Source organism: Eumetopias jubatus, unplaced genomic scaffold (genome assembly GCF_037043125.1).
Source record: "Eumetopias jubatus isolate StellerSeaLion01/CBP00866 unplaced genomic scaffold, mEumJub1_p1.0 scaffold_2, whole genome shotgun sequence".
Classification (NCBI taxonomy): Eukaryota; Metazoa; Chordata; class Mammalia; order Carnivora; family Otariidae; genus Eumetopias; species Eumetopias jubatus.
Genome location: NW_028274808.1, coordinates 20,740,520 through 20,766,268, shown reverse-complemented (window position 1 = coordinate 20,766,268; position 25,749 = coordinate 20,740,520). Strand labels below are relative to the sequence as shown.

General features: G+C 38.0%; 2 protein-coding genes across 24 annotated transcripts in view; one reads left to right on the top strand and one right to left on the bottom strand.

The window, feature by feature from the left end:
* The window catches only part of PCM1 (pericentriolar material 1), a 90,979-nt gene extending 69,118 nt beyond the window's left edge, over window positions 1-21,861 (top strand). For 7 of the 23 annotated variants that reach the window (XM_028099789.2, XM_028099787.2, XM_088020929.1 and 4 more), the window contains 9 exons: window positions 1,101-1,298; window positions 2,932-2,994; window positions 3,248-3,383; window positions 3,683-3,843; window positions 6,450-6,525; window positions 7,058-7,314; window positions 8,962-9,054; window positions 9,143-9,260; window positions 13,795-15,148. In XM_028099789.2, the coding sequence (XP_027955590.1) occupies window positions 1,101-1,298; window positions 2,932-2,994; window positions 3,248-3,383; window positions 3,683-3,843; window positions 6,450-6,525; window positions 7,058-7,314; window positions 8,962-9,054; window positions 9,143-9,260; window positions 13,795-13,832 (1,140 nt within the window). In that variant the 3' untranslated portion in view covers window positions 13,833-15,148. Of the gene's footprint in view, window positions 1-1,100; window positions 1,299-2,931; window positions 2,995-3,247; window positions 3,384-3,682; window positions 3,844-6,449; window positions 6,526-7,057; window positions 7,315-8,961; window positions 9,055-9,142; window positions 9,261-10,418; window positions 10,767-13,794; window positions 15,150-20,469 lie in introns of those variants that run through there. The other 16 variants (XM_088020927.1, XM_088020936.1, XM_028099779.2 and 13 more) reach the window with 5 other exon arrangements.
* The window catches only part of ASAH1 (N-acylsphingosine amidohydrolase 1), a 49,095-nt gene continuing 40,237 nt past the window's right edge, over window positions 16,892-25,749 (bottom strand). Inside the window, exons 7-14 of the mRNA XM_028099799.2 lie at window positions 25,049-25,094; window positions 24,342-24,486; window positions 23,775-23,829; window positions 23,573-23,654; window positions 19,512-19,643; window positions 19,282-19,405; window positions 18,795-18,851; window positions 16,892-17,956 (exon numbers count right to left, since the gene is read on the bottom strand). Of these exons, the coding sequence (XP_027955600.1) occupies window positions 17,867-17,956; window positions 18,795-18,851; window positions 19,282-19,405; window positions 19,512-19,643; window positions 23,573-23,654; window positions 23,775-23,829; window positions 24,342-24,486; window positions 25,049-25,094 (731 nt within the window). The 3' untranslated portion in view covers window positions 16,892-17,866. The remainder of the gene's footprint in view (window positions 17,957-18,794; window positions 18,852-19,281; window positions 19,406-19,511; window positions 19,644-23,572; window positions 23,655-23,774; window positions 23,830-24,341; window positions 24,487-25,048; window positions 25,095-25,749) is intronic.

Genomic DNA, 25,749 nt, shown 5'->3' with positions numbered 1-25,749 from the left:
GCAGCCACATTTGTACTTCTTGCACAATTATGCTAGATGAGGTGGTTTTTTGGAGGGAGGAGACAACATACTTGTTTGCTGGTTTTCAGAATGCATAGTCCATATTTTTAGGAAGAAAAAGAAATGCAGTTTTATAAAAAATGTCTAGAATATAGCTGACTGACTTACTTGATGATGCTGTATTTCAACTTGAATAGGACTAACGTTTGCTTTTAAATTGATTCTGAAGAAAAAGTTTAAATTAGAATGACTGCCTGGCTTATATAAAATGGGGGAACTTGAAAAGTACTCTGATGTTAACACTGAGAAAAGGAGGACTTAGTATTTTCCTCCTGGGCACCTCAGCTTCTCACTGTGGTAAATATGTATCCCCTGGTTTACTCATTTGTGGCCACCAGTTCTATTAGGGACTAAATCTGTGGATGATCACCTGCCCTGTTCTTTTCCTTTTGTATACTCTTCAGAGGAGACTGGCATGATTCCTACTTACGTTAATATCACTAAAGAATATTACTGTCTTGGGCACCTGGGTGGCTCAGTCAGTTAAACGTCCCACCTCTTGGTTTCCGTTCAGGTCATGGTCTCAGGGTCCTGAGATCAAGCCTCATGTAGGGCTCTGTGCTCAGTGGGGAGTCTGCTTGAGATTCTTTCCCTCTCCTTCTGCCCCTCCCCCTGCTCATGCATTCTCTCTCTCTCTCTCTCTCTCTCTCACAAAATCTTTAAAAAAAAGAATGGGATGCCAGGGTAGCTCAGTCGGTTAAGCATTTGCCTTTGGCTCATGTCATGATCCTAGGGTCCTGGGTTCAAGTTCCGCATCGGGCTCCCTGCTCAGTGGGGAGTCTGCTTCTCCCTCTACCTGCTTATGCCCTCTCACTCTCAATCTTTCTCCCTCAAATAAATAAATAAAACCTTTACAAACAAATATTACTCTTTGTGTAGTAATCTTAGCCATTAGTTTTAGCTTTTTGCATACTAAAAAGTAATAAAATTGTTTTTCCCTAGGTGAGTATTGTAATTTAAACTTGTTAATCCTCTGTATTGCTCTACCTACAGTTGAAGTTTACTATAATCTTAAAATTACATGGTTTATCTTTGAATAGGATTCACTGGCAAAATTTGCTGGCAGAAAACTGAAAGACTGTGGAGAAGATCTTCTCGTAGAGATATCTGAAGTGTTGTTTAATGAATTGGCTTTCTTTAAGCTCATGCAAGATTTGGATAACAATAGTATAACTGTTAAACAGAGGTGCAAAAGGAAAATAGAAGCAGCTGGAGTGATACAGTCTTATGCCAAAGAGGTAAATGACATTCATTTTGAATTTAGGAGTAGTTATAATTAGCATTAAAATATATTGCTTGATCATTATTAGCTAAAACCATACTTGACCTCAGCTAACATATTTTCTAAGTAATAGCAGTTAATCAGATTACCTAAATCAGTACATAGGCTAGCCACATACGAATCTCAGATGTGACAGCAGTGGCTAAAAGATCAGGAATGCAGATAGGAATTGGTGACAGGAATTATCAGCTGTCTTACATTGTTGTCACTCACGTCTCCAGAGAAGAGAGGACGACTGGGGTTCTGTCCTGACCAGCTGTCTGCAGTAGCTGTTTCAGCCCTGACAGAGCTCAGATCTACCAGGTGTATTTATCACCCCAACCAACACACATGCTTGTTTACAAGTTAAGACTTTGGTTGCACATCTCAGTAGCTTCTTATACCTTGTTAAATTAGTTTGATCACATATGAACTTGGATGGGATTCTTCCCCTCAACTTGAGGCATACCAGCAGGTTTCTCCCTTAGACCTTTCCCTCCTTTTGATTGTCTAATCATGAGAAGGAAGGCACGTCAAGACCCAAAACAAAGAGGTAACCTTTCTCCCTGAAATCTAAAGTAGAAAGTCAAGCCATCCATTTCACACTTTTCTTAATATTTTCACTCTAGACATAGATAGGTTTCAGATCATTTCAGTCATTGCCAAGAGCTTGAAGAAAATAAAACAGGATAAAACCATAATAAATGATTGGAAAGACTACTTTAAGATAGGCAGTCTCATGAGGCTGTTTGAGTGGGTGAAGTATGAACTAAGGCAAGAAAGGAGTTTATAATGAAGATGAAAAGGAAGAACATTCCAGGCAGAGAGAACTATAAGTTCAAAGACTCGGAGACAGGATTGAGCAGTTTGGAGAATGTATAGAAGGCCAGGGTAGCAGGAACACCTCACCAGAGGTGAGAGTGTAGGAGATGAGGTCACCTGGGTAGGTAAGGCCAAACTATGGGGCCTTAGCAACAGCGGTAAGGACCTTCTATTTGATTTTATTCTAAGCATGATGGAAGGCCATGGGAAATTTTGAAATAGAGGAGGGACATAATCTCATGTGCAGTAAAAAGTTTGGTCTAGATACCATGTTGTATAAGAACTGTGGGAGAGAAGAGACAGAAGCAGAGACGAGTCTGAAGACTTGGCCCTAGTGCAGGTAGGAGATAATGTGACTTAGCTCCGAGTGCGCACCTGCAGATCCATGTTGGCGATAGCATCAATGAGACATTCTTATGGGTTAGATGTGGATAATACAGGTAGAGCCCAGGCTGCTTCCTGGTGTCTGACTTGTACATGGGGTGCATTAAGGGCCGTTTACTGAGATTGGGAAGACTGAAGGAGGCTGGGGTTTGGGGAGGGAGTCAAGATTTTTGTTCTGGAATTAATGAATTTGAGATGCTCATTATTCAGAGAGATGTGTGGTAAGCAGTGTTGATTTTTGTTTGGCTCATTTAAAAGATTTCAGTAAAAGAGCTGAATTTACATTTCTAAAAACATTCAACTCTTGGGACTGTGGTCAAAAACTGCAGCATTTGTTAAAGTTACTGAATATCTAAGTATAATGCTGAAAGGTCACCCCTAAATTCTGTTTAATTTGCTTATAGGCCAAAAGGATTCTTGAAGGAGATCATGACTCACCTGTTGGAGAAATTGATGATGAAGACAAAGTAAGTGGCTAATTAATTTGTGCCTAAAAACAATGCTTTTGAGACAAAAGATTAAATAACTTTAATAGCTTTTACCTTAATGTTTGAGAGAAAGCTTTATCATCAAATGGCCTTTCTTCTGCCAAAATTTTATTTTTTCTTAAAAATAACGTTTTGTATTTTTTATTAGATCATGACTGTTTTTGTGATGGGCTTACTATATATACCTTTTAAAATGTATTTTAAGGAATTCATTACATGTATTTGTGGCTAGGACAAGGATGAAACTGAAACAGTTAAGCAGACTCAGACATCTGGGATGTATGTCGATGACGGTCCCAAAAATGTGAGATCGGATGTTTCTGACCAAGAGGAAGATGAAGAAAGTGAAGAATGTCCGGTGTCTATTAGTAAGTGTAAAGGCTCCGTACCGGGTTTATACGTTGGCTCTTTATAGGTCACTTATTCCAACATTTGGGTGGATTGTAATGAAGGTAGAGTTAGGTGTCCACCAACTCTGAGCGATCTGGTGTGGCCCTGACCAGATGCCCTGTCCTTTCTGCACCGCAGTGTTCTGCTGCCTGCTGTTTGGGAAGCTTTCAGATACTGTATGTAAAGGACTTGGGCAGTGCAGGAATGCAGTACATGGTGGCTGCTCTTAAGATTTAGTGCTGAAAATTTACTAAAAACTGTGTATTAATCAACTTAGACTTGTCCAAAGCTGAAACTCAGGCTTTGACTAATTATGGAAGTGGAGAAGATGAGAATGATGATGAAGAAATTGAAGAATTTGAAGAGGGACCTGTGGACGTCCAGACTTCACTTCAGGCTAACACCGAAGCTATAGAAGAGACTGAACATGATGATCAGGTATTCCGGTCCGCACTAACACACCTTCCCCCGTCTTCTAACTCCTGAAGGCAGATCCTCCTTAAGGATGTCAGAATTTACGGCTTCCCTATTCTCGTTTTCATGAATAAACAAGTCTTTTTAATATCCTTACTAAAATCTCAGTCAAACACTAGTTTATTTTTATATTTAGCAATGCTTATATATAAAGCACTTTAATCTTTTTTGGGGGGGTCGGGGGTCAACTTACCTAGAAGATCTGGATTTTTCATGTATCTTTATGTATTTCCTAGTCATACATGGAAACAGGATATAACAAAAATCATTCCCTTTCCTACCTCCACCTTATCTTGTCCCATAGGTAGCACTTTGTATGATTTCTTCGGTTATGTAACTGTATTTCTGAATAATATGACATTCTCTGTTGACTTCCTGTTATAGTAGATGAAGACTTTTAGGTCACTTAATTAAACTCCTCATTTAATTATATTAATCCTATCCTCCTCATTCAGTTGTATCTTTTGCTTAAACCTACATTTGACCATAGATCTAAACAAACTACATAAATATTACCGGCTGTTGAACTAAGCAAATACTGTTTATTGCTTAGTCTCAGACATTTTTTTTCACTTGAAATTAATAATTGTCTCCATTTTTTATTTGCCTGCTTTTCTTTGACCACATACCCAAGTCTGTTCTGCCCAGCAATAGCTGTATAAACTCAGGGGACTTTTCTGCATGTACCAGTTTGTCAGTTTGTCCTTCCTGCTCCATCCTGGCTTTGCTCTTCATTAGACCTGCTCACTAGCTAGCAGCCTGGGAATCCCCTTTGTCCTTCTTTATTCTATCTGTTTCTGGAATCCAGTCTTGTCCTCCTTTTGCCTCATTTTGGTAGAGCACATTTCTAGTACCTCTCTGAGAAAGAGTGCATGAAAGATAAATATTTTGAGACTTTATAGGTCTAAGAAAATCTTAAATTCTTCCAGGTTGAAACATCATTTCAGTGCCTCTGCTGAGAAGGCTGATGCCTTTTTCGTTCTGATTCTTTGTGTTCTTTTTTTGCCCAACTAGAGCTCTCCCCCCTGGAGTTCTGAAGTTTTACAGTGATAGACATTGTTGTGTGTCTTTTTTCATTCACTGTACTCAGTACTCAGTGGGTCTGTAAGCAGTCAATAACCATGTCCTTTATTTTGGTAAATTTTTTTTTTTTGTATTGCTTCCCCACCATTTTATCCTTTCATTCCTCTTGGAATTAATATTATCAGACATTATTAGCCCTCATGGGTTGATTTTCTGATTTTCTTCTCTCTTCCTTTTATCATCCCCTTGCTCTTTTTGTTTTACTTTCTGGGAGATTTCTTTGATTAATAACTTACATGAATGTCATATTTTTAATTTCTAAATACTTTTATTTTCTGATTACTTTTTTATAGCATGCTGTTAGTTCAAAGAAGCGCTATCTTCTCTTACGCACCTGGAGGCTTTCTTCAAATGTCTGTGGCACCTTCAGTGTTTATACTAAAAAATGATACACCAGAAAGCTGGTTGGGGTTGTTCTGGGTTTCACTGTTAGGGTGCTTGGGTAGATAGCTTTTTGACAGAAAATCCTAAATGTTAATACTGATTGGCCTTTTCTCTGGGGCGGTTTGTTTCTCCAGAGAAGGGTCTTCCATTCTCCTCTTGCCCAGGCTGAGGTAGTCATACCTCCTTGGCTGCCTGTGTTCAGGAGCTAGATGTGGGAGTGGTGCTGAGGGTCCATCACTAAGACTTGTGCTGAACCCTTCTGTTTTCAGCATGACATTTTTTCCTGTCCTCCTCTGTGCTTTCTGGACCCCACCCTTACCCCTGGCAGCCCCCGGGTCTGAGGCTCACTAGGTCGGTTTATCCAAAATCTCCCATTTTCTGTTAAAGTTGGGGGAGGGAACCTCGATGTTTGCATTTTCTTTTAACAGCTTCAGAGAACCACCAGCACCACCCTCTTTTCATCCACCACTGTATTCCTCTTCCAAGCATGAGGGGAATCTGATTTTTGTTCTCTCCTCCTGCTGAAGGCACTTGGCTTTATCTTTCTCCCCTCCTGGTCAGTTCTTCTTCCATTCACTTAACATCTACATATAAAAGGGTATCTTTTATTTTCTTTCAAGATAGAGTCTGATCTGGGCGCCTGGGTGGCTCAGTCGATAAGTGTCTGCCTTCAGCTCAGGTCATGATCCCAGGGTCCTGGGATCGAGTCCCACATCGGGCTCCCTGCTCAGCGGGAAGCCTGCTTCTCCCTCTCCCACTCCCCCTGCTTGTGTTCCCTTTCTCGCTGTCTCTCTCTTTGTTAAAAAATAAATTAAAAAAATCTTAAAAAAAGTCTGATTTGAAAAAAAGAAAATTTAAAAACATAGTGGAATCCATAATACTCTAGTTCTCTATTATTTTGAGGTTAAGAAGAAAATGAAACATTGTACTTAGCCATCTTAAAGTTTCAACTACAGCCTCCTTGAAACACTTTCAGAAGATATTTTTAAATTCCCTTGTATGAAGGTCTCAGGTTGGACAGACACCATACACTCCTAACCATCTCCTATATAATGGCCATATATTTTAGGCCCTGCTATTAAGACATCACTTTTTCCTTCTAGGTACTACAACATGACTTTGAAAAATCAGGAGAAAGCAAAAATGTCTCATCAGAGCAAGAACTCACTACTAGTAAAGGCAAGAAATCTAAAGTGTTCAATTTTAGGATTATTTAAAGTGCCCATAGTGCTTAAAAGCTAAAGAAAAAAAAATCTAAATTCTTAGCTAATGTAAGTTTGAAGGTATTTTGGGCCTGATGTATGTCTTTTCTTCTTCCCCTAAATCCTTTATAGAAAACACGAGGGCTTGGTTTCTGCAAACAGCTGCTCAAGAAAAGTTGACAAATAATTAAACACACAGAAAAAATCTTCAAAGAAAACATCTTTAGATAACAAACATGGAGGATTTTTTTCAAATACCCATTCCTGGGTATTACTCATTAATATCATACTTCATTAGAAATTGAGTGGATTTCAGGAAATTGATTTTTAAAACATCCCCAGATGAATCTGATCAACTAGTTTTAGGAATCATTGATAAGGAAAATTTGTAGTTGTCTTTTGAGTCTTAAAGGTCTTGATTACTCATTCATACATACTGTCTATTTGGTATAATAGTGAAATTTAACAACTGTTGCATTTCACTAAAGTTGACTTTCTTTTGATGACAGGTGACGAAGATAGCACTCCTGTGAAACCCTGTTACCTCAATATTTTGGAAAACGAGCAACCTTTAAATAGCGCTGTCCAGAAGGACTCTCTCACTACCATTGATTCATCTAAACAGCCTAACCCTCTGCCTTTACCTTTAACTGAAATTGAAACCTTGGTGCCTACAGTCAAAGAAGTTAAATCTGCTCAGGAAACTCCTGAGAGCTCTCTGGCTGGAAGTCCTGATACTGAATCTCCGGTGTTAGTGAATGACTATGTATGTATCATCTACATTTCATTTCTATGCGGATTTCTTCCTTTTCAGGTTAACATTTTCAGTCTGTAAACACAGACTGTGTTTAGGTTTGTTTGTGTTTGTGTTTAGAAACTGCCAAAAAAAATTTCTTACTTAGTTTACACTTGAACAGAAGGGTGATAATGAATTAAGATGATCATATATCAAAACCTAAAAGCTGTTCTACTTTTTTATAAGTTTATGACCCAGATTTTGAGTTTTAGGTGGCAACCTTGAGAGAGTTCAAGTTCAGACCCGAACAGATGATGTGTGAATCATTAATCTCTTACAGTGCCCAAGCTTGACATCTCAACAATTTTAGAACATTTCATAAATCTTTGATAAACCTAAGTTTACAGTTTGACAGTAGTAGACTCCTTACCGCAAATGACGGAAATATATGGTAGCAAATCTGTATTTAGGATGTAGGTCGGTAAGCTGAGTTTTACTCTGGACTTTTTTGTTTCACTTTAATTTTATAGCATGTAGGTTATAATATGGATCTTGGACTGTGTTTTGTATACTTTCTCTTGTCGGCAAAAATTGAGGAATTTATAACAATGTACTTTTAGATCTAAATAGAGTGTTTTTGTTTTTTCAATTAACATTAGTTTTCTTCCTAAAGATAGAGTTACAATTATGAGTTCCTAATTTCTCAGAAAGGAAGCCTATAATATTTCAAAACCATTACTAGAAAGAGTAATTTAACCGTTTTGATGGCTTCACCAACAGTGAAATTAGCATTTACAACTCTGAAAGTTACCTGTTAGACTTATTCTTACTGTAATTTAATGAGTGCATAGAGTTGCTCTAGGAGGCAGTCAAGTGAAATTAACTTAAAGTTTGATTATAGAGGGACTTGAATTTGAAATTTAGGCAGGGGACACTACTGAAGTTCTTTGCGCAAGAAAGTCAAATGGCCAGGGTCATGGTTTTTTGAAGATGAATCTGATGATTGATGACTGTTGTCAGGGATGCTACATTAGGAGGCTCCCTTACCATAGGAACCAAGTACAAGCTTAATGAGAGAGAGGTGGGTGAGAAATGTTGAAAGAAGAGGAAAAATCTAAGGTTTCCACTTGGGTAATTGGTAAAATGATACTATTAAAAATCAGAAAGGAGAACTAGGAGAATAAAAGAATTCAAGTGTTAGAGAGACACTGAAATGATCCCAAAAATGAGCTATTAGAGTCATACCTCATCTTTTTCAGCTTCCACGGAGTTGATACTGAAAGCCTGTATGTAAATTCTGCTGGATACACTCTTGATGCGTTCTGTAAACATTATCAAGAAACCAGAATTGTTGTTCTGATGCTTTTAGCCCTCAGTGTAACTACTGTTTCTTCCTTTAACCTGTATAAGCTGGCTCTTTGTTTTTTCAAATGGGGACAGAAACGCTCAACAGTGTGGCCCACAGCTACAAGTACATGGCCCTTCCTGTGTGCTCCCGCTTTGCTTTATTCATAGAGCTGAACACAGAAAAAAACCAAATAGGACAGAATTACTGATGTATACTTGTATCTAAGAATCCATTTTATCCATTTTATCCTTGGCATGTATGACTTTAGATGGCTTAGATCCAGAGATAGAGTGGATTGCCTTCCCCATTAAATATAATTTATCTTACAGGAAGCGGAATCTGGTAACATAAGTCAAAAATCTGATGAAGAAGACTTTGTGAAAGTTGAAGATTTACCACTTAAACTGACAATATATTCAGAGGTATTTTGCTCTCTTTAATTAAACTTGTCTTTATATGACAAATACTACTGGGATGAAAACTGATTTTCAGTTTTTTTTTATTTCAAAGGCAGATCTAAGAAAGAAAATGGTAGAAGAAGAACAGAAAAACCATTTATCTGGTGAAATACTATGTGAAATGCAAGTTGAAGAATTAGCTGGGAATTCTCAGACACTAAAGGAACCTGGTAAGGGTTACCACTTTCAACCATAACATATTGAAAAATTAATGGAACCTTGATACCATCAGTTTATTTTTTAAATCCACTACTAGTACTTGGAAGATTTAATCCAAATATTGGAAGGGAAGCATAATTCTGTAAAAAGTCTAGAGAGTTTTAAAAGCAAGGTAACAGAAGCACAATTTTAAGAAGGAAAGGTACAAAAGAATTCATGATAAACTGGTGGGAGCCCATTTCTTTTAACTGTTGGTTTTTAGTTCCTTTGGATGAGACCCTCTGTATCTCCAAATGATATTCTTAAAATTTTTCTTAATTTAAAAAATTCAGACATCTCTTGTCTTCCCTATGAAAAGTGAGCATTTGGACCTCTCTCTCCTTTCACTATTATTTTTGGTTTTTTGTGTTACCTTTGTTATTTTTAATATATATGTTTTCTAGTTCCATCAGCTTTCGTCATTACTCAGCTGCTACTCCCTTTTCCTTCTGCTTTCTCTATTCAGTTTTACTCATCCTCTCACATTAAAGTTATAAAAGCAAACACACATTTTTGTAATTGTAATAGTTAAAACTACTTTTTCTGAAGACCATTCTGTGTAAACATGACTCATTGCAGAGTCAGGTGATAATCCCACATTTCCTTCTTTATGGATCTAATAGCACAACCCCTGGGCCACTCAGAGGAGAATGTGTCTTGCATCAAAATCAAAGATTTTCTTTTTGTTATTCTTTATCAATTCATCAATTTTTGTTTTTCCTGGAAATGGGTGAAGAGAAGGGCAGACTAAGTATCAAACCTTCAGCTGACCTCACCTGCGCCCCTCCCAGTGGGTCCAGGCTGAGCCCCGCCCCCCTTCCTTGCACCTCCATCTGCTTTGAGCATTGCAGGGATTTGTTGTCTCCGGGCCTGCTCTCCCTCAGCCACTCTTCTTGGTCGGGATTTAGTTTCATAGTTTTTTTTTTTTTTTCTGGTGGAATTTTAAGAGACAGGAAGTATCTGTTCAGTCTGCCATCTTCAAACAGAAACCCTCACCTGTTTTTACACTAAATTAGTATTTCCTTTATAACTTTATGCTAAAAGTTTTAATGTAAGAGAACAATAATAAATTCTAGTGAGTAATATCTTAATTCAGTAATTTATAGTGCATTAATTATTCTGTTTTTCAGAAACAGTGGGAGCCCAAAGCGTATGAGATGTCTTCAGAGGCTCATGTAACTCGCTTTACATAGTCAATGCATATATGATATGGCACTAAATAAACATCTGTTTTGATCTGTATAAAAATGTAAATTAGTTTGACACTGCATTCTTGATAGGTGTGCTGATTTCTGCCCATGGCAGTTTAAAACATCAGAAACTGAATTCTGGACAGATTGAAGCCTTGATACACTGTGGGGTTGTTTTTCTTCTTTCCTTTTTTTTTTGTCATTTTTTTTTCCCTCCCCTTGTGATGTTTGGTATCGTTAAATTTAAGATGTAGTTTTAAATAAAGTTTGGACTTACCTGTAAAGTAACTTTTTTGGAAATTATGTTGAATTCTATGCAGTAAGTCACTGTTCAATGTGATTAGGAGATTTAGAGAAGAGCAAGAGTTAGAGAAATACAGAATTTAATATAAAGACCAGCCATCAGGCCAGGCTTCCAAATAATATCAGTGTTACTGCTGTTGGGTCTAGATACCTGCATGTCTTATTCCTGTGCAAGAATAGGGCAAGTTATAAAGGTATCCTGGATATTGGTGAAGTTATTATAGAATATAAATATTCTCTTCAAATTGGGTAAGTTTAGAACACTTAGAACTTACGTAATTATCAGATAAGTATTTTCCAGAATTCAGTTGCTATCTATGTTGCCATGTTCTTTAAAAAAAAAAAAAGTGTTGTATAATCCTGCACAAACAAGTAACACTGTGATTAATTTTACATGAAAAACCAAACTGTTTCAAGTAGGGATTATAGAACTAAATTTTATGTACCAGAATATTAAGGCTCTGTATGCCTTCAGACAAACTTGCGTTTTGAGATAGCAGTTGATTCTGTGTGTGGTAACAGAGAAGCAGATTTGCAGATGAAGTATTAAGTAGTAAACATCTGTGGGATATCTTTATCACCAAGTAAATCAGTTTTTCAAAAGGTGAATTACCTTTAGATCGCAAACTTGCCATATACCCAACTAAGGCTTCACAGAGCCAGTTAACAGTTAGGTCAGTCTTACAGGTTTTTTGTTGAATAAAATATGTAGATTTAGTTTGTTAGTATTTGAAATTTATTAACAATTTACTGAAATACCCCATAAGAAAAGAAGTTGGTTGGTATTCCTTTAAAATTCTTAGTTGCATTATACTTCAGTGTAAAATTATAACACCTAATCAGGGAGTGTTAAATGAGGAATTTCCCTATGAGGACATTCACTGTATTGGTAATTAATTTATGTGAGGTATCGATCTCCAAAATTAATAAAAGAAAACCTATTCAGAGAACTATCATTCAGATCAGGAATTCTTACCCAGTTGGCCTGGGAAACTGAAACAATAAATTAGATTATATGTATGCTCAAGTTCTAGATTCTGAACAGAAAGGGGAGAATTTCATGTTGGCACTCCAGCCGAGCCTTACACATATTACGGCCGTGTCTCTCTTGTGCAGATTAAAGTTCGGTCCAGTGGAAGACCTGTACTTCTGAGTTCTTTTCCCAGCACCTATGAACCTTATCTCACTGACTGACTTAAGTTACAGCTGCTGTCATGTACTGTTGTTTTCTATTTTAGAAGATAATTCCGCTTTAAAATACCTGGGGCTGAAGATCAGATAACTTGTTTTACCCTTAGTAACTACTGCTCGAAGGTTAGCCATTAATATTTGTTAATTTTTAAGGTGAAACTCGGGTAATAGATCAAAAAGGGAGAAAAGGTGAAAATGAGTGAGAGAGAACCTGTGCAGGTTGAGAGAATGCTTAACAATAGTGAGCTCACCAGACTGGGCGGTACTCTGTATCTTGTGACATTCACTCTGGGTACGTGCGTTTTCACTGTGAATAAATGTCTGTCCATACAACCATGAACTGCATTTTCATTTAAACTGACATAAGCATTTATGCCTTAGAAATTATTCCAGAATTATGGCTTATTTAACAATTTTAAATGTAAGAAAACAGAACAAAAAACCAACCAAACAAAAAAAATAGAAGACATAAAAAATAGTGACATAACAACTAGCCAGGGAGGAGACTTCTCAAACTTAAGCCCATTTTTCTTCCACTGTAGCTGTAGTCTATTAATTTCTTAATTATATCTATTTCATATACTATGTAGAGAATAGTCTCATATTTACCCAAAGTTAGCCTGGGTAACCCTTTGAAGCCAGGCACTGACTTCTCTCTAGCTATGAAAGTCCTAAATGGCATCTTCCAAAAGAAAGCTGTTTCATCTGCACTGAAAACCTGTTGTTTAGTGTAGCTGTCTGCATTGATGATCAGAGCCAGATCTTCTGGATGTTTCTTGTTTATTGTCACATTTTACTTAATATGGTTTGTTCTTGACCTGTGAGAAATAATTGGCTCTAGATGTCACATGTTTCACTGTACAAACATGGCTGCCCAGTCGCCTTGTCCGGAGGGGCCGTCATTTCTTGCTCTTGCCGGACAACTCTAATCACTGCATTAATGTTGGCCGTCTTTATACATCTGGTTGCTTCCTCAGCATCACTGGCGTCTCTGCTTGGCTCATTTTCCATTAAGGAACAGAGGGGAATCCTGTGTCTTTAAATACTTTGATTCATACAAAGTTTTAATTATAAGTTCATCTGCCCAGACTCAGAACAACCCTGGGCCAGCAATTTACAGAAAGTTACTGATTTGGATATTTTGGAAACGAATTGCATTATAAAGCTTGAGTTCGAGTTCTCGCCTATATACCTAATTAACGTACAAACAGTCCCCAATCTAATGATGGTCGGAGTTACGATTTTTCAACTCGATGTAAGTACAGGCACACGGTGGGGATACTACAGGCTTGGTTCCAGACCACTGCAATCAAGTGGGTTGAGTAGATTTTTGTGGTTTCCCAGGGCAAATAAAAGTTTATGTTTACACTATACTGTAGTCTGTTGACTACAGGGTCCTGGAATCGAGCCCCGCATCGGGCTCCCTGCTCAGTGGGGAGCCTGCTTCTCCCTCTCCTCCTCCCCCTGCTTGTGCTGTCAAATAAAATCTTTAAAAACGAAAAAAAATGCTAACCATCATCTGAGCTTTTAGCAAGTTGTAATCATTTTGCTGGTGGAGGGTCTTGCCTGGGTGTTGATGGCTGCTGACTGATCAGTGGTGGCTGCTGAAGGCTGGGTTGGCCGTGGAAGTTTCTTAAAATAAGATATCAATGAAGTTTGCCCACATCGGTGGACTTCCTTTCTCTCTAGAATACTCTGCTATTTGATAGCATTTTACTCACAGAACTTCTTCCAAAATTGGAGTCAATCCTCTCAAGCCCTGCTGCTGCTTTATCAACTAAGTTGATGTAATTTTCTCAATCTTTTCTTGTCATTTCGACAGTCTTCACAGCATCTACCCCGGGAGTAGATTCCATCTAAAGAAACCCACTTTCTCTGCTCATCCGTAAGAAGCAACTCCTCATCCGTTCAAGTTTGATGAGGTGGCAGCAGTTCAGTCCCATCAATCATACAGCTCCGCTTTTTTAAATTTATTTTTAAGTAATCTCTACACTCAACATGAGGCTTGAACTTACAACCCCAAGATCAAGAATTGCATGCTCTACTGAGTCAGCCAGGTGCCCCTTCAGGCTCCACTTCTAGTTCTCTTATTATTCCTACCACATCCGTAGTTCGTTCTTCCACTGAAGTCTTGAACCTCTCAGAGTCATCCCTGAAAGTTGGAATCAACGTCTTTCAAACTCGTGTTAACGCTGATATTTTGACCTCTTCCCATGAATCACGAATGTTGTTCATGGCATCTAGAATGGTGAATCCTTTCCAGAAGGTTTAATTTACATTGCCCAGATCCATCTCAGGGATCACTGTCTATGACAGCTATAGCCTTACAAATACATTTCATAAATAGTAAGACTTGAAAGTAAAAAACACTCCTTGATTCCTGTGCTGCAGAGTGGATGTATTCGCAGGCATGAAAACAGCCCAAGTCACGTCCATCCCCATCAGAGCTCTTCGGAGGCCAGGTACGTTCTTAATGAGCAGTCCTATTTTGAAAGAGGTGCTTTTTTTCTGAGCTGTAGGTCTCAACCATGGGCTTAAACTATTCAGTAAACCATGTTGTAAACCGATGGGCTTTGTGTACAGGATGGTCATTGAGCACTACTGGCTTCAACTTAAAGTCACCAGCTGCATTAGCTCCTAACAGAGACAGCCTGACCTTTGAAGCTTTGAAGCCAGGCACTGACTTCTCTCTAGCTATGAAAGTCCTAAATGGCATCTTCCAAAAGAAAGCTGTTTCATCTGCACTGAAAACCTGTTGTTTAGTGTAGCTGTCTGCATTGATGATCAGAGCCAGATCTTCTGGGTAACTTGCTGCAGCTTCTCCATCAGCACTTGCTGCTTCACCTTGCACTTTGGTGTTATGGAGACGGCTTCTCTCCTCAAACCTCTTGAGCCAACCTCTGCTAACTCCCACCTTTTCTTCAGCTTCCCCACCTCTCCCAGCTTTCACAGGATTAAAGCTCTGGATTAGGCTTTGGCTTAAGGAAATGTGGCTGGCTTGATCTATCCAGACCACCTAAATTCTCTCCATATCAGCAATAAGGCTGTTTTGCTTTCTCACCATTCGTGTGTTCACTAGGATGGCACTTTCAGTGTCCTTCAAGAACTTTTTCTTTGCATTCACAACTTGGCCTGTTTGGCACATGTGCCCTAGTTGACAGCCTTTCTTGGCTTTCTATGTGCCTTCCTCACTAAGCTTAGTCATTTTTAGCTTTTGATTTAAAATGAGACATGTCAACCTACTGAATGGGAGAAGATATCTGCCAATGACATATCCAATAAAGAGTTAATATCCAAAATACATAAAGAACTCAGTAACACAATAGGAAAAAAAATCTATTAAAAATGGGTGGACGATCCAAATAGTTTTCCAATGAAGACATACAGATGGCCACCAGACACATGAAAAGATGCTCAACATCACTCATCAGGAAAATGCAAATCAACACCACAATGAGATATTACCTCACACCTGTCAGAAGGGCTAGTATCCAAAAGATAACATGTACATGTAGGCAAGGACGTGGAGAAAAGGAGAAAAGGGAAGCCTTGTGCACTGCTGGAACGCAAACTGGTGCAGCCACTGTGGGCAACAGTGTGGAGGTTCCTTAAGAAATTAAAAACAAATCCTACACACATGATCCAATAATTCCACTACTGGCTACTTACCCAAAGAAAATGAAAACACTAATTCAAAAACAACATGCACCCCTACATTTATATCAGTGTTATTGACAATAGCCAACACATGGAAGCAACACAGTTTCCATCAATAAGATACATGGACAGTGAAACAAACCACTGTATGGTTATTAATTGGCCTGATTTTAATATTGTTGTGTCTCAGGGAATAGGCCCAAGGAGAGGGAGAGAGATGGGGAAATGGGTGGTAGGTAGATCACATTAAATACAGTAACAATGAAAAAGTATAAAATTTTGTGAGAATTACTAAAATGTGACACAGGCACAAAGTGAGCGAATGTTGTTGGAAAACGGTGCTTGATGCAATGTTGCCACAAATCTATTTGTAAAGAACACAGTATCTGTGAAGCACAATAAAGCAAAGTGCCGTAAAACTAGGTACACCTGCAATCATATAAATGTCCTCTCCAAATTAAAACAGCAATTAATACCACTCTCCAGTGGGAACCACTGTCAACATTTTGGTAAACACCCTCCCCATCATCTTTCTATATTCTAGATGTGTATCTAATTAAGCATAAGTACATCTATAAATAGGCTTATACTCTAGCCTATTTTATAACTGCTTTTTTACCGCTAAGCAGTACTACCTAAAATCTTAATGCCGGTTGTTATCTCCTCCCTATTCTCTGATGTAGTCCTGAGAAACTGGTCTAAAACAATTAACATCTCATCTATTATGAATATCAAAGACTACAACTTTATAAAAAATACGTTTACCTCACTTCATTCTTATAAGGGGAACAAAATCTGAAGCTGTAGGTTTTTTTTTAAGATTTTATTTATATTCTTAAGTAATCACACCCAACACTGGGTCTAACTCATGACTCCAAGATCAAGAGTTGCAGCTCCTCCGACTGAGCTGGCCACGTGCACCCCTGAGGGTTGGTTTTTTTTTTTTTTTAAGTCAAATCCTATTTTAACACAAATCCTCTTTTAATTCATCTTGCTTCACTAAGATGGTATTAGCATCACTATAGTTTTGTGGAAGCACCACCTCCCAGGGGAAAAATAGCCTTTGGACCCCTGCACATTGCAGTGGAAGGATGAGTCATGTAAGATAGTGACCATTCAGTCCTAAGTTGAAGAGCCCACCTACATAACTCTTGGAATTTACTTCAGACGCGCCATGTTCAGCTTTGATTTCTCCCTCATGAGCCCCGCCCTCAAACTGGCACGTGGGTGCACACCCCATCAGCATACGTGACCGCTCGCACTGCTTCCAATGTCTGTTTATTGAGCGTCATGAATACAAGTAACATTACACAAAATAAAGTGGATACAGTCTCGCCGAACTGGCATGCATTTCACAGTTAAAGTCTGAAAGGTTAAGTTCTATTAGCACTTTCCATAAATAGACTGATTTCTGAAAAACATTTTTAGTAACTATGTTTTTTTAAAAATACATAGTGATCAGAAAGATAAACTAAACATTTATTAAGTGAATGATATTTATGTGAGTTTATGGGTTCACCTCTCACTTTCCACAAGGCTTTGGCCTATTTACTATTAATTCACAGAACCTGGGGCTCCATGTCTGAAGTTAACAACCGCCTGGAGTTAACCGGGAGGTAGAGTACTCATGAAAAAGCGAACATGTCAATTCTGTGTATGAAAGGCTGCCTTGCACATGGATTACTTCATGAACCCAAAAAAGGACTCCTACTCAGGGTCAAAGGCTCAAGTATTATTGCCTCTTAACTACAGAGCTGAATGTCTGTCTCATCCCCCTCCAATCAAAATTAGTGAAATTACATTGCTGTCACAGACAGCAAAGACCATGGTGTGCTAATTTTAATAGTTTGAACCAGAAGGAAAAGAAAATCATACAAATATGTGGATTAAAGTGAAAAACTGAATGATGTACAGATGTGCTGGATTCAACACCCACCAAGAATCTTGCTTTATTCTATGGAGGTGGGTCCCATAACAGATTCATTGCCCATCCCTATGCCCCAAAATCAAAGTGAAGTGAAACTGCAAATTCTAGGTGACTGATTTTTGTACATAAAGAAGTTACCTGTAAATAGAACAATCAGCTGTTATGGCAGAAACAGTTTGAACTGTAAACATAAGAAAGACAAGCTCATGCCTTAACAAGAAACTGCCCTGAGTCTTGGTCTTTGGAAGGAGATCAGATGGCTGCACTAGTTGGATGCATGTGAGTTTCCATCTTCATGCCAGGTGTGTGCTCACCAACCTATGCAAGGGTCTGGGCAATCCCGCAGGTAAGTTTCATATTGACCTTTGGTAACATCCATCAAAGTTGTGAATACAGTCAGCTGAAAGAAAAATTAATTTTATTTTAAGGATGTTTCCAATTCTAAGATGTACTGACATATTAATTTTGATACATGTCAAATTGCTTTATGAAGTTACTTAATATATAAAATAATATATAAATTATATATAAACGATGACATTAAATATACAAAGTCGCAAATAGTTACTAAGTTAATAACAATAATGATAGTTCACCATTTAGGAATAGAAGGAAAAAAATGATAATTAAAACAACTAACTTCAATAGAGCCATTATTCCAGGTCATGAATATAAACAGGCTCAGGAGAGAATCCCCTCAGCTCCTTACAATATCTTATCCCTGAGTAGTACACCGCTCCACCGCACCGCTTTAACACTCAACCCTTCTCAACAGTGTAAACAGTAGTCATGCAAAGCCTAATAGCGTAGACTGTGGACTATAACCAGTTCAGCTGTGGTGGTCCTTACCCTTCCCGCATTTCTGACACAATGGGGGAAACTATGCAGGCACAAAGCATCTATAAACAGACTTCAGACTTTTTGAGTTTTAGGTGTTAGCTGTAGTGTACAGCATGAAATTTCTGACAGGGGAGGTCAAAAGTAAAAAACTACATTTAATTCAAATGTCATAGAAATAAAACTGGAAACAGTACTTTGACCAATTTGGACATCAAACCACACTAATTGGTTTGTCATATCCCAAGAGTTACTGTTTTAGTCACATAAAAACATTTTTAAAAGTCAACCTTAAGCGGAACATGACTTGGGGTCCTAGCTCTGACTGGTCCAAGATAACAGGGAAAGATAAAAACAGGGCCAAATTACTTCCCTAAAAGTATATATATTTAAAAAAATACCTTGTTGAGGACAGGTTTTGTTGACAGGACATCATATATGGTTGCAAATGAGATATTCTAAAACAAAAATAATTTAGTTCATTAAGTTAAATGCAGATGTCAGCAGCCTTATCCATACAGATGGGTCATTAGAAACAAAGATTCTTAGTCAACCTCCCCGCAACCCCCCTAAGAGAATTTTCCTTTGGAGTCACTGTTAGAGAGTTAATGGTAATAATATATGACTTTTTCTCTCTCTCCTTGCCCTCTTAATTCTTGCCTGTTTGTCATTCAGCTTCACAGAGTGGTATCCAGCATTAAAGTCAAAAAGGCAAGTACAATACAATTTTGATCCTTCAATTCAAAACAAAACAAAATCTCAGTACAGATTGTCCAGAGATACTCACCAGGAAGTTTATAAATTCTTCAAAGGCCAAAGAAAAATGCCACAACTAAGATATGCTTTAAAGGTCACCATTTCTTTCTACATATGACATTGTGAATGTACCTCTTGGGTTGTCTGGTTTAGACACATCTTTGCAGGTGTTCTGCGATCATCAAGAAAGAAAGGGCTTTTCCAACGGTCATAATTTGTTTGTACCACATACCATCTATCCTGCTTAGGGTTGAGTCTAGATACAAAAGGAGAAATTCCGCTTAGGCTTCCTGCCTTAAACCCGTAAATATGTCAGTCTAGGCTTTAGTTTCTACTTATTTTGTGTGAACAAGTGTACTTACTCATATACATCCAAAGATTGTTTTCTATCTCGTGTGATCACACAACCCTCCCCAGTCTTGTTGCCTCCCAGGATAAAGTACGCTGGGGCCAATATCTTGGTTTTGGTCAATATATTCTTGGCTTCTTCATAACTACATAGAAACATTAAAAAAAAAGTAAACATTTTTAGGTGACTTGGAATGAAAAATTTTTAGTTGTGGAAACCAAGGGAACACAAGTATCTGAGAAACATGTTCTTTTAAAAAAGGATGGTGAGCAATGGCTTAGGGAGGAACAGTCCCCAACACCATGTGGTGAAACACTGAGATCTGAAATATTCCCTCTAATCTAAGGACAAACCAAAGGGCCTCAAGACATTATCTTCCACCCTAGTTGTCTAAGCCTTTTACTCAACAACTGATCAAGAAGAAACAATATTAATTACTGTTTCTAGGACTTAGGGAATAGAAAGTAACCTTGAAAATTAGGGCTATTAGAAATTGAAGTGGATTTTCAGAAAGGCCACTAAATCTTACTCTCTTGAACTCATTAAAAATAGGAATGATACCTATTTATTCTAGGTCACTTGGATGTAGTACTATTACAAGATTCTGCACCAGCGAGAATATAACTTCTAGGTTAACAGGTATTAACAGTTTAAATGATTTTGTACAAATTTTCTTCTGTGTATGGGTAGGATTTTTGTACATCAAGAAAAACTAATAGGTACCCTTCATACTGGCACTATCCCTAGCACTTTTTAAATAAATCAGTGTATTTCTTTGATTTAAACAGGCACATGCACACACACAACATGAATTCCATATGAATGTCAAAGGTTAACCTAAGAAACTCTGAAATAATTCTTCAATGGAAGATTAGCTAGGAAATATTTTTCTATTTTAATATGAGTAATTTAAAATAGACCACAATACACTAAAAGGATCGTACACCATAATCAAATGGTATTTATTCCAGGGGTACAAGAATGGATCAACCGCCACAAATCAATTTAATACACCACATTAACAAAATGAAGAATAAAACGCATATGATCATCTCAATAGATTCAGAAAAAGCGTTTGACGGAATTCAACATCCTTTCATGATAAAATCTCTCAACAAAATGGGTATAGAGGGAACATGTCTTAACATAATAAAGGCCACATCTGAGAAGCCCACAACTAATATCATAGTCAATGGTAAAAAGCTGAAAGCTTTTCCTCTAGTATTAGGAACAAAGCAAAGATGTCTACTCTCACCATTTTTATTTAATAGAAGTACTGGCAGCCCTAGCCAGAGCAATTAGGCAAGAAAAAGAAAGAGAAGGCATCAAAATCAGAAAGGAAGAAGTAAAACTGTCACTTTTAGCACATGATATGATACTCTATATAGAAAACCCTAAAGACTCTACTAAAAAACAGAATAAACGAATGCAGTCAAGTTTCAGGATACAAAATCAATATACAAAATTCAGTTGCATTTCTACACACTAATAATGAAATACCAGAAAGAGAAATGAAGGACACAATCCCATTTACAACTGCCTCAGAAAGAATAAAATACCTAGGAATAAATTTAACCAAGGAGGTGAAGGACCTATACACTGAAAACTATCAGACATTGATAAGAGAAATGGAAGAAGACACAAATAAATGTGTTCATGGATTGGAAGAATTAATATTGTTAAAAGGCCCATATGACCCAAAGCAATCTACAGACTCAATGCAAATTTCAACAGCATTTTTCACAGAAATAGAACAAACAATCCTAAAATTTAAATGGAACCACAAAAGATCCCAAATAGCCGAAGCAATGTTGAGAAGAACAAAGCTGGAGGCACTACACTTCCTAAGTTCAAACTATATTACAAAATGATAGTAATCAAGACAGTATGATATTGGCATAAAAACAGACACACAGATCAGACAGCCCAGAAACAAACCCATTTATATATGGTTAACCAATTTACAACAACAGAGCCAAGAAGATACAATTGGGAAAGGGCAGTAACATGCAAAAGAATGAAACTAACCCACTATCTTACACCATACACAAAACTCAACTCAAAATGAATTAAAGATTTGAGCATAAGACATGAAGCCATTAAAACTTCTACAAGAAAATATAAGGTATAAAGTCCTTGACATTAGTCTTGGTGATGAGTTTTTGGATTTGACACCAAAAGCATAGGCAACAACAACAACAAAACTAAAAAGCTTCTGCACAGCAAGAAAACCATCAACAAAATGAAAAGACAACCCAGTGAAAGGAAGAAAGCATATGTAAATCACATATCTGATAAAAGAGTTAATATACAAAATACATAAAGAACTAGTTCTTTTATGATTCCTGGACCCAACTCTAACATAGGGGTGGGGTGGGAGGGGGCTTCAGGTGTCCAAGAACTGAACTCAATTCTGACATTATCTACCCTGCGATAGCATCGGAGTCCATGGGTTAAGGATTCAGACTGACAAGACTGCATTCCATCCCCCACTTCAGAGGCCACTCCTAAGCCCCATTAAGCCAGTTGTAAGCATTAACCTGTGCTTCTAGCTGACTGGTTGAGGCTGTGGGCTCCAACAAGCTCCTCTTTAGCTTCAGTGAATTTCCCAAAGTGGCTCATAGTACTCAAGGAAACATGATGACCAGCTTATTAAAGAATATGATAAAGGATACGAAGCAACGGCCATATAAAGAGATGCATAGGGCAAGGTATGTGAGAAGGACATGGAGCTTCCATGTGCTCAGAGCATGCCACTCTCCCCAGATTTCTGTGTGTTCAGCTACCCAGCTCTTCAAACTCTTTCCTTTTTGGGTTTTATGGAAGCTTCATTACATCAGCATGACTGATTAAATAATTGGCCTCATTACTATAACAAAAGACACCTTTATCATTCTCAACACTTAGAAAATTATAAGGCTTTTGGGAGCTCTGAACCAGAAATGGAAACAAAGACCAAATACATATTTCTTGTAAAAAAAAAAAATCATAGTCTCACACTCAGAAAATTCAGTAGCAAAAAAAAAAAAATCTGATTTAAAAACGGGTAGAGGATCTGACTAGGCATTTTTCCCAAGATGATACACAGATGGCCAACAAGTACATGAAAATGCTCAGCATCACTAATCACCAGGGGAGCGCAAATCAAAACCACAACGAGTTATCACCTCATACCTGTTGAAATACCTATTACCAAAAAGATAAGAAATAACAAGTGTTGGTGAGGATGTGGAGAAATGGATCCACTTGTACACTGTTGGTGGGAATGCAAACTGGTGCAGCCTCTGTGGAAAACAGTGTGGAGGTTCCTCAAGAAATAAAAAAAGTACCATATGATCCAGCAGCAATTCTACTTCTGGTAATATACCCAAAGGAAACAAAAACACATTTTAAAAGATACCTGCAGCCCCATGTTGACTGCAGCCTTAGTAACAACAGCCAAGATATGGAAATAACCCAAGTGATCACTGATAGATGAATGGATAAAGAAGATGTGGTATATGATAAAGGAATATTACTGGAATATTACTCAGCTGTAAAAAAAAGGAAATTCTTGCCATTTGTGACCACATCGATGGACCGACCATAAGGGCATTACACTCAGTGAGTTAAGTCAGACAGAGAAAGACAAATACCTTATGACATCACTTACATGCAGAATCTAAACTTATAAATACAGAGAACAGACTGGTGGTTGCTAGAGGTGGGGAATGGGGAGTGGGAGAAATGGGTGAAGGGGATCAATCGGTACAGACTTCCAGTTCTAAAATAAGTAATTCCTGGAAATACGTATGGCGTGGTGACAACAGTTAACAATACTATATTGTATATTTGACAGTGTTAAGAGAGTAAATCTTAAAAGTTCTCAACACAAAGTAAACAGTTTCTGTAACTATATGTGGTGATGGATGTTAGCTAGACTTACTGTGGTGATCATTTCATAATATATACAATCCCAGAACATTTTGTTGTACACCTGAAACTAAGATAATGTTTTAAATCACTTGTATCTCCAACAAAAAATAATTTAAAAATGAATATTAAATTTGATAATAAAGCAATCAAACAGATTACCTTGTGCTATTTTCCAAAACTGATCTAGTGATAAACCCTATCCACATAGCATCTTTCTTTCCCCAAATCCATTCTATGACACCTGGAAGAAATCAAACACAGTGTCACAGGCCTGCAATTAGGTTAGACTATGAACCAGAAGACACAGTCCGGCCTTCCTCTTAAAACATCTATGAAATACCCATTTAAGAACTCTACTCACCCATATAACCGCCATTTATACTGAAACGTTCATTTAACGTAAGACTAAGCAGTCCCTGAAAACAAGACAAAGCAATGAGGTCAGAAACTTGAACCATCCTGTTAAGCCCTCTCGTATTTATGCCAGGTTGCCGAATCCTGGGATGGGTGCGGGGGATGCAAAGCTGAGTCAAAACTATACTATCACGTTCTATTAACAGCTTTTAGAAGTTGAAATATCTTCATGTGTATGTAGTGTGTGAAATGAGCAGGTGGAATGTTATTGGCCACACTTTTCTGAGAAGGAAAATGAAATGCAGAGAACAAATGCCTAACTTGTCTGAGTGGCAGATTAAAGAACAGATGCGAGATTTATCTCCACATCCAGCCCCATGCTTTTTCCTCAGAAGAGGTTCAGAAACAAACCTTCGTCTACCATGTGAGCTCACACCTATGATGGTAACAAGAAGTGTAAAGGGGTGAACTAGGGCTTCATATTCTTTTTTAGGTCCTTAGACCCCACCTTTCACAGGCAGTAAAATCAGGACACAGAGCTTCCTGTAAAATTCTCTAAGAGTAGATTCCTTACTGGTTTGAATCCTGTTAACATGCCCACATAGCCAGCAAAGCTTGAAGCCCTGAAGACAGTTTCATTGTTTCTTTGGAAGTCCAAATTCACTGTCAAAGGCTTGAGTTGCTCAGTTATGACCCAGGTATTATTGTTTATATTCCACCTACAAAAGACAGATTTCAGTGACATTTAAAAACGATGATAATAATGATGAATATATAATGATTGTGGCCAGGCATTATATCGGGTACTTTATCTCCCTAATCCATTAATGATCAAGCCTCACAAGAACTTTGCGACATGAATGGTTTTACCCTCCATTTTCCATATGATAAAACTAGAGGCTCAGAGAAGCTAAATAACCCGATACAATACAGCCTACTAAATAACAAACCCCAGATTCAAAAGTAGGTCTCTAATTACAAAGCCCTGTTATATTTTTTCAGGAATGTTAAGAAGATGTAAAATAGAATTCTGTTCTTCCTTTCTAAGAAATAAGCCTGACATGTATCTGGGGCCTTCAATCATGCTCCAGATTTCTGTTTACAACCTACGTTCACCTCAGTTACAGACTCCCAAATAGTGTGCCCATCTTGTCTCAAAACTAAGGAATCCAGTATCTTCACTTCTGATCATATATTGGGCATGATTTGGGATTTACTTTTCATCAATGTAATACAACATACTCTTCCTAAGGATTGATACTCACCGTGTTCTTTACTTACCCAAGAAACACGCCAAAATCCATGTTTCGCCCATGTAGTAGATGACCTAATTTAAAGTAAGGAGACACATGAGGCAGCAGTTATGACAGCATAATGGATTCTCACTCAAAGCTGGACACTTAATTCTGGTTTATTGATATCCACAACTGTTCAATTCAACGGTAAGAATTAAGCAGCATCCTAATATAAGCCTTAATAAGATCAAACTGTTGTGCCTGTTACATTGGCCAGATCCCCTCCCAATTATCTGAGAGCACAGGGTTCCAGGTAAAATTACAAGAAGGACCACTGATCCTTCTTTGGTCCTTCTTTGGTCCACTGACAGTTACCTGGACATAGCCATCTTAGGCTCACCTAATGTGACTTGCCAACACACTTCCCTCCAGGAATTGTTACCTACAGCTGAACACTTCAAGGGTCAGGTACAGGCAGACTTTCTACTGAGAGGAGAGGTCTAAATTAACAGTAAATCAGGGCACATCATCCTGTGCCTTTAATTCTGGGGACCTGCCAGAAAAAAACATGGGAAAGTGAGGCTGGTCTACACAGGGTCCCTTGGCTGGGAAATGATGGGACAAGATTTATTCTGGGCTTCAAGGAAAGGCTAGGATCACTATGCATATACAGATAATCAGGTACCCCACCCCTGTGAGTACTTACACTAAATCATGAAGAACAGTATAAGGTAGACTAGCTGAAAG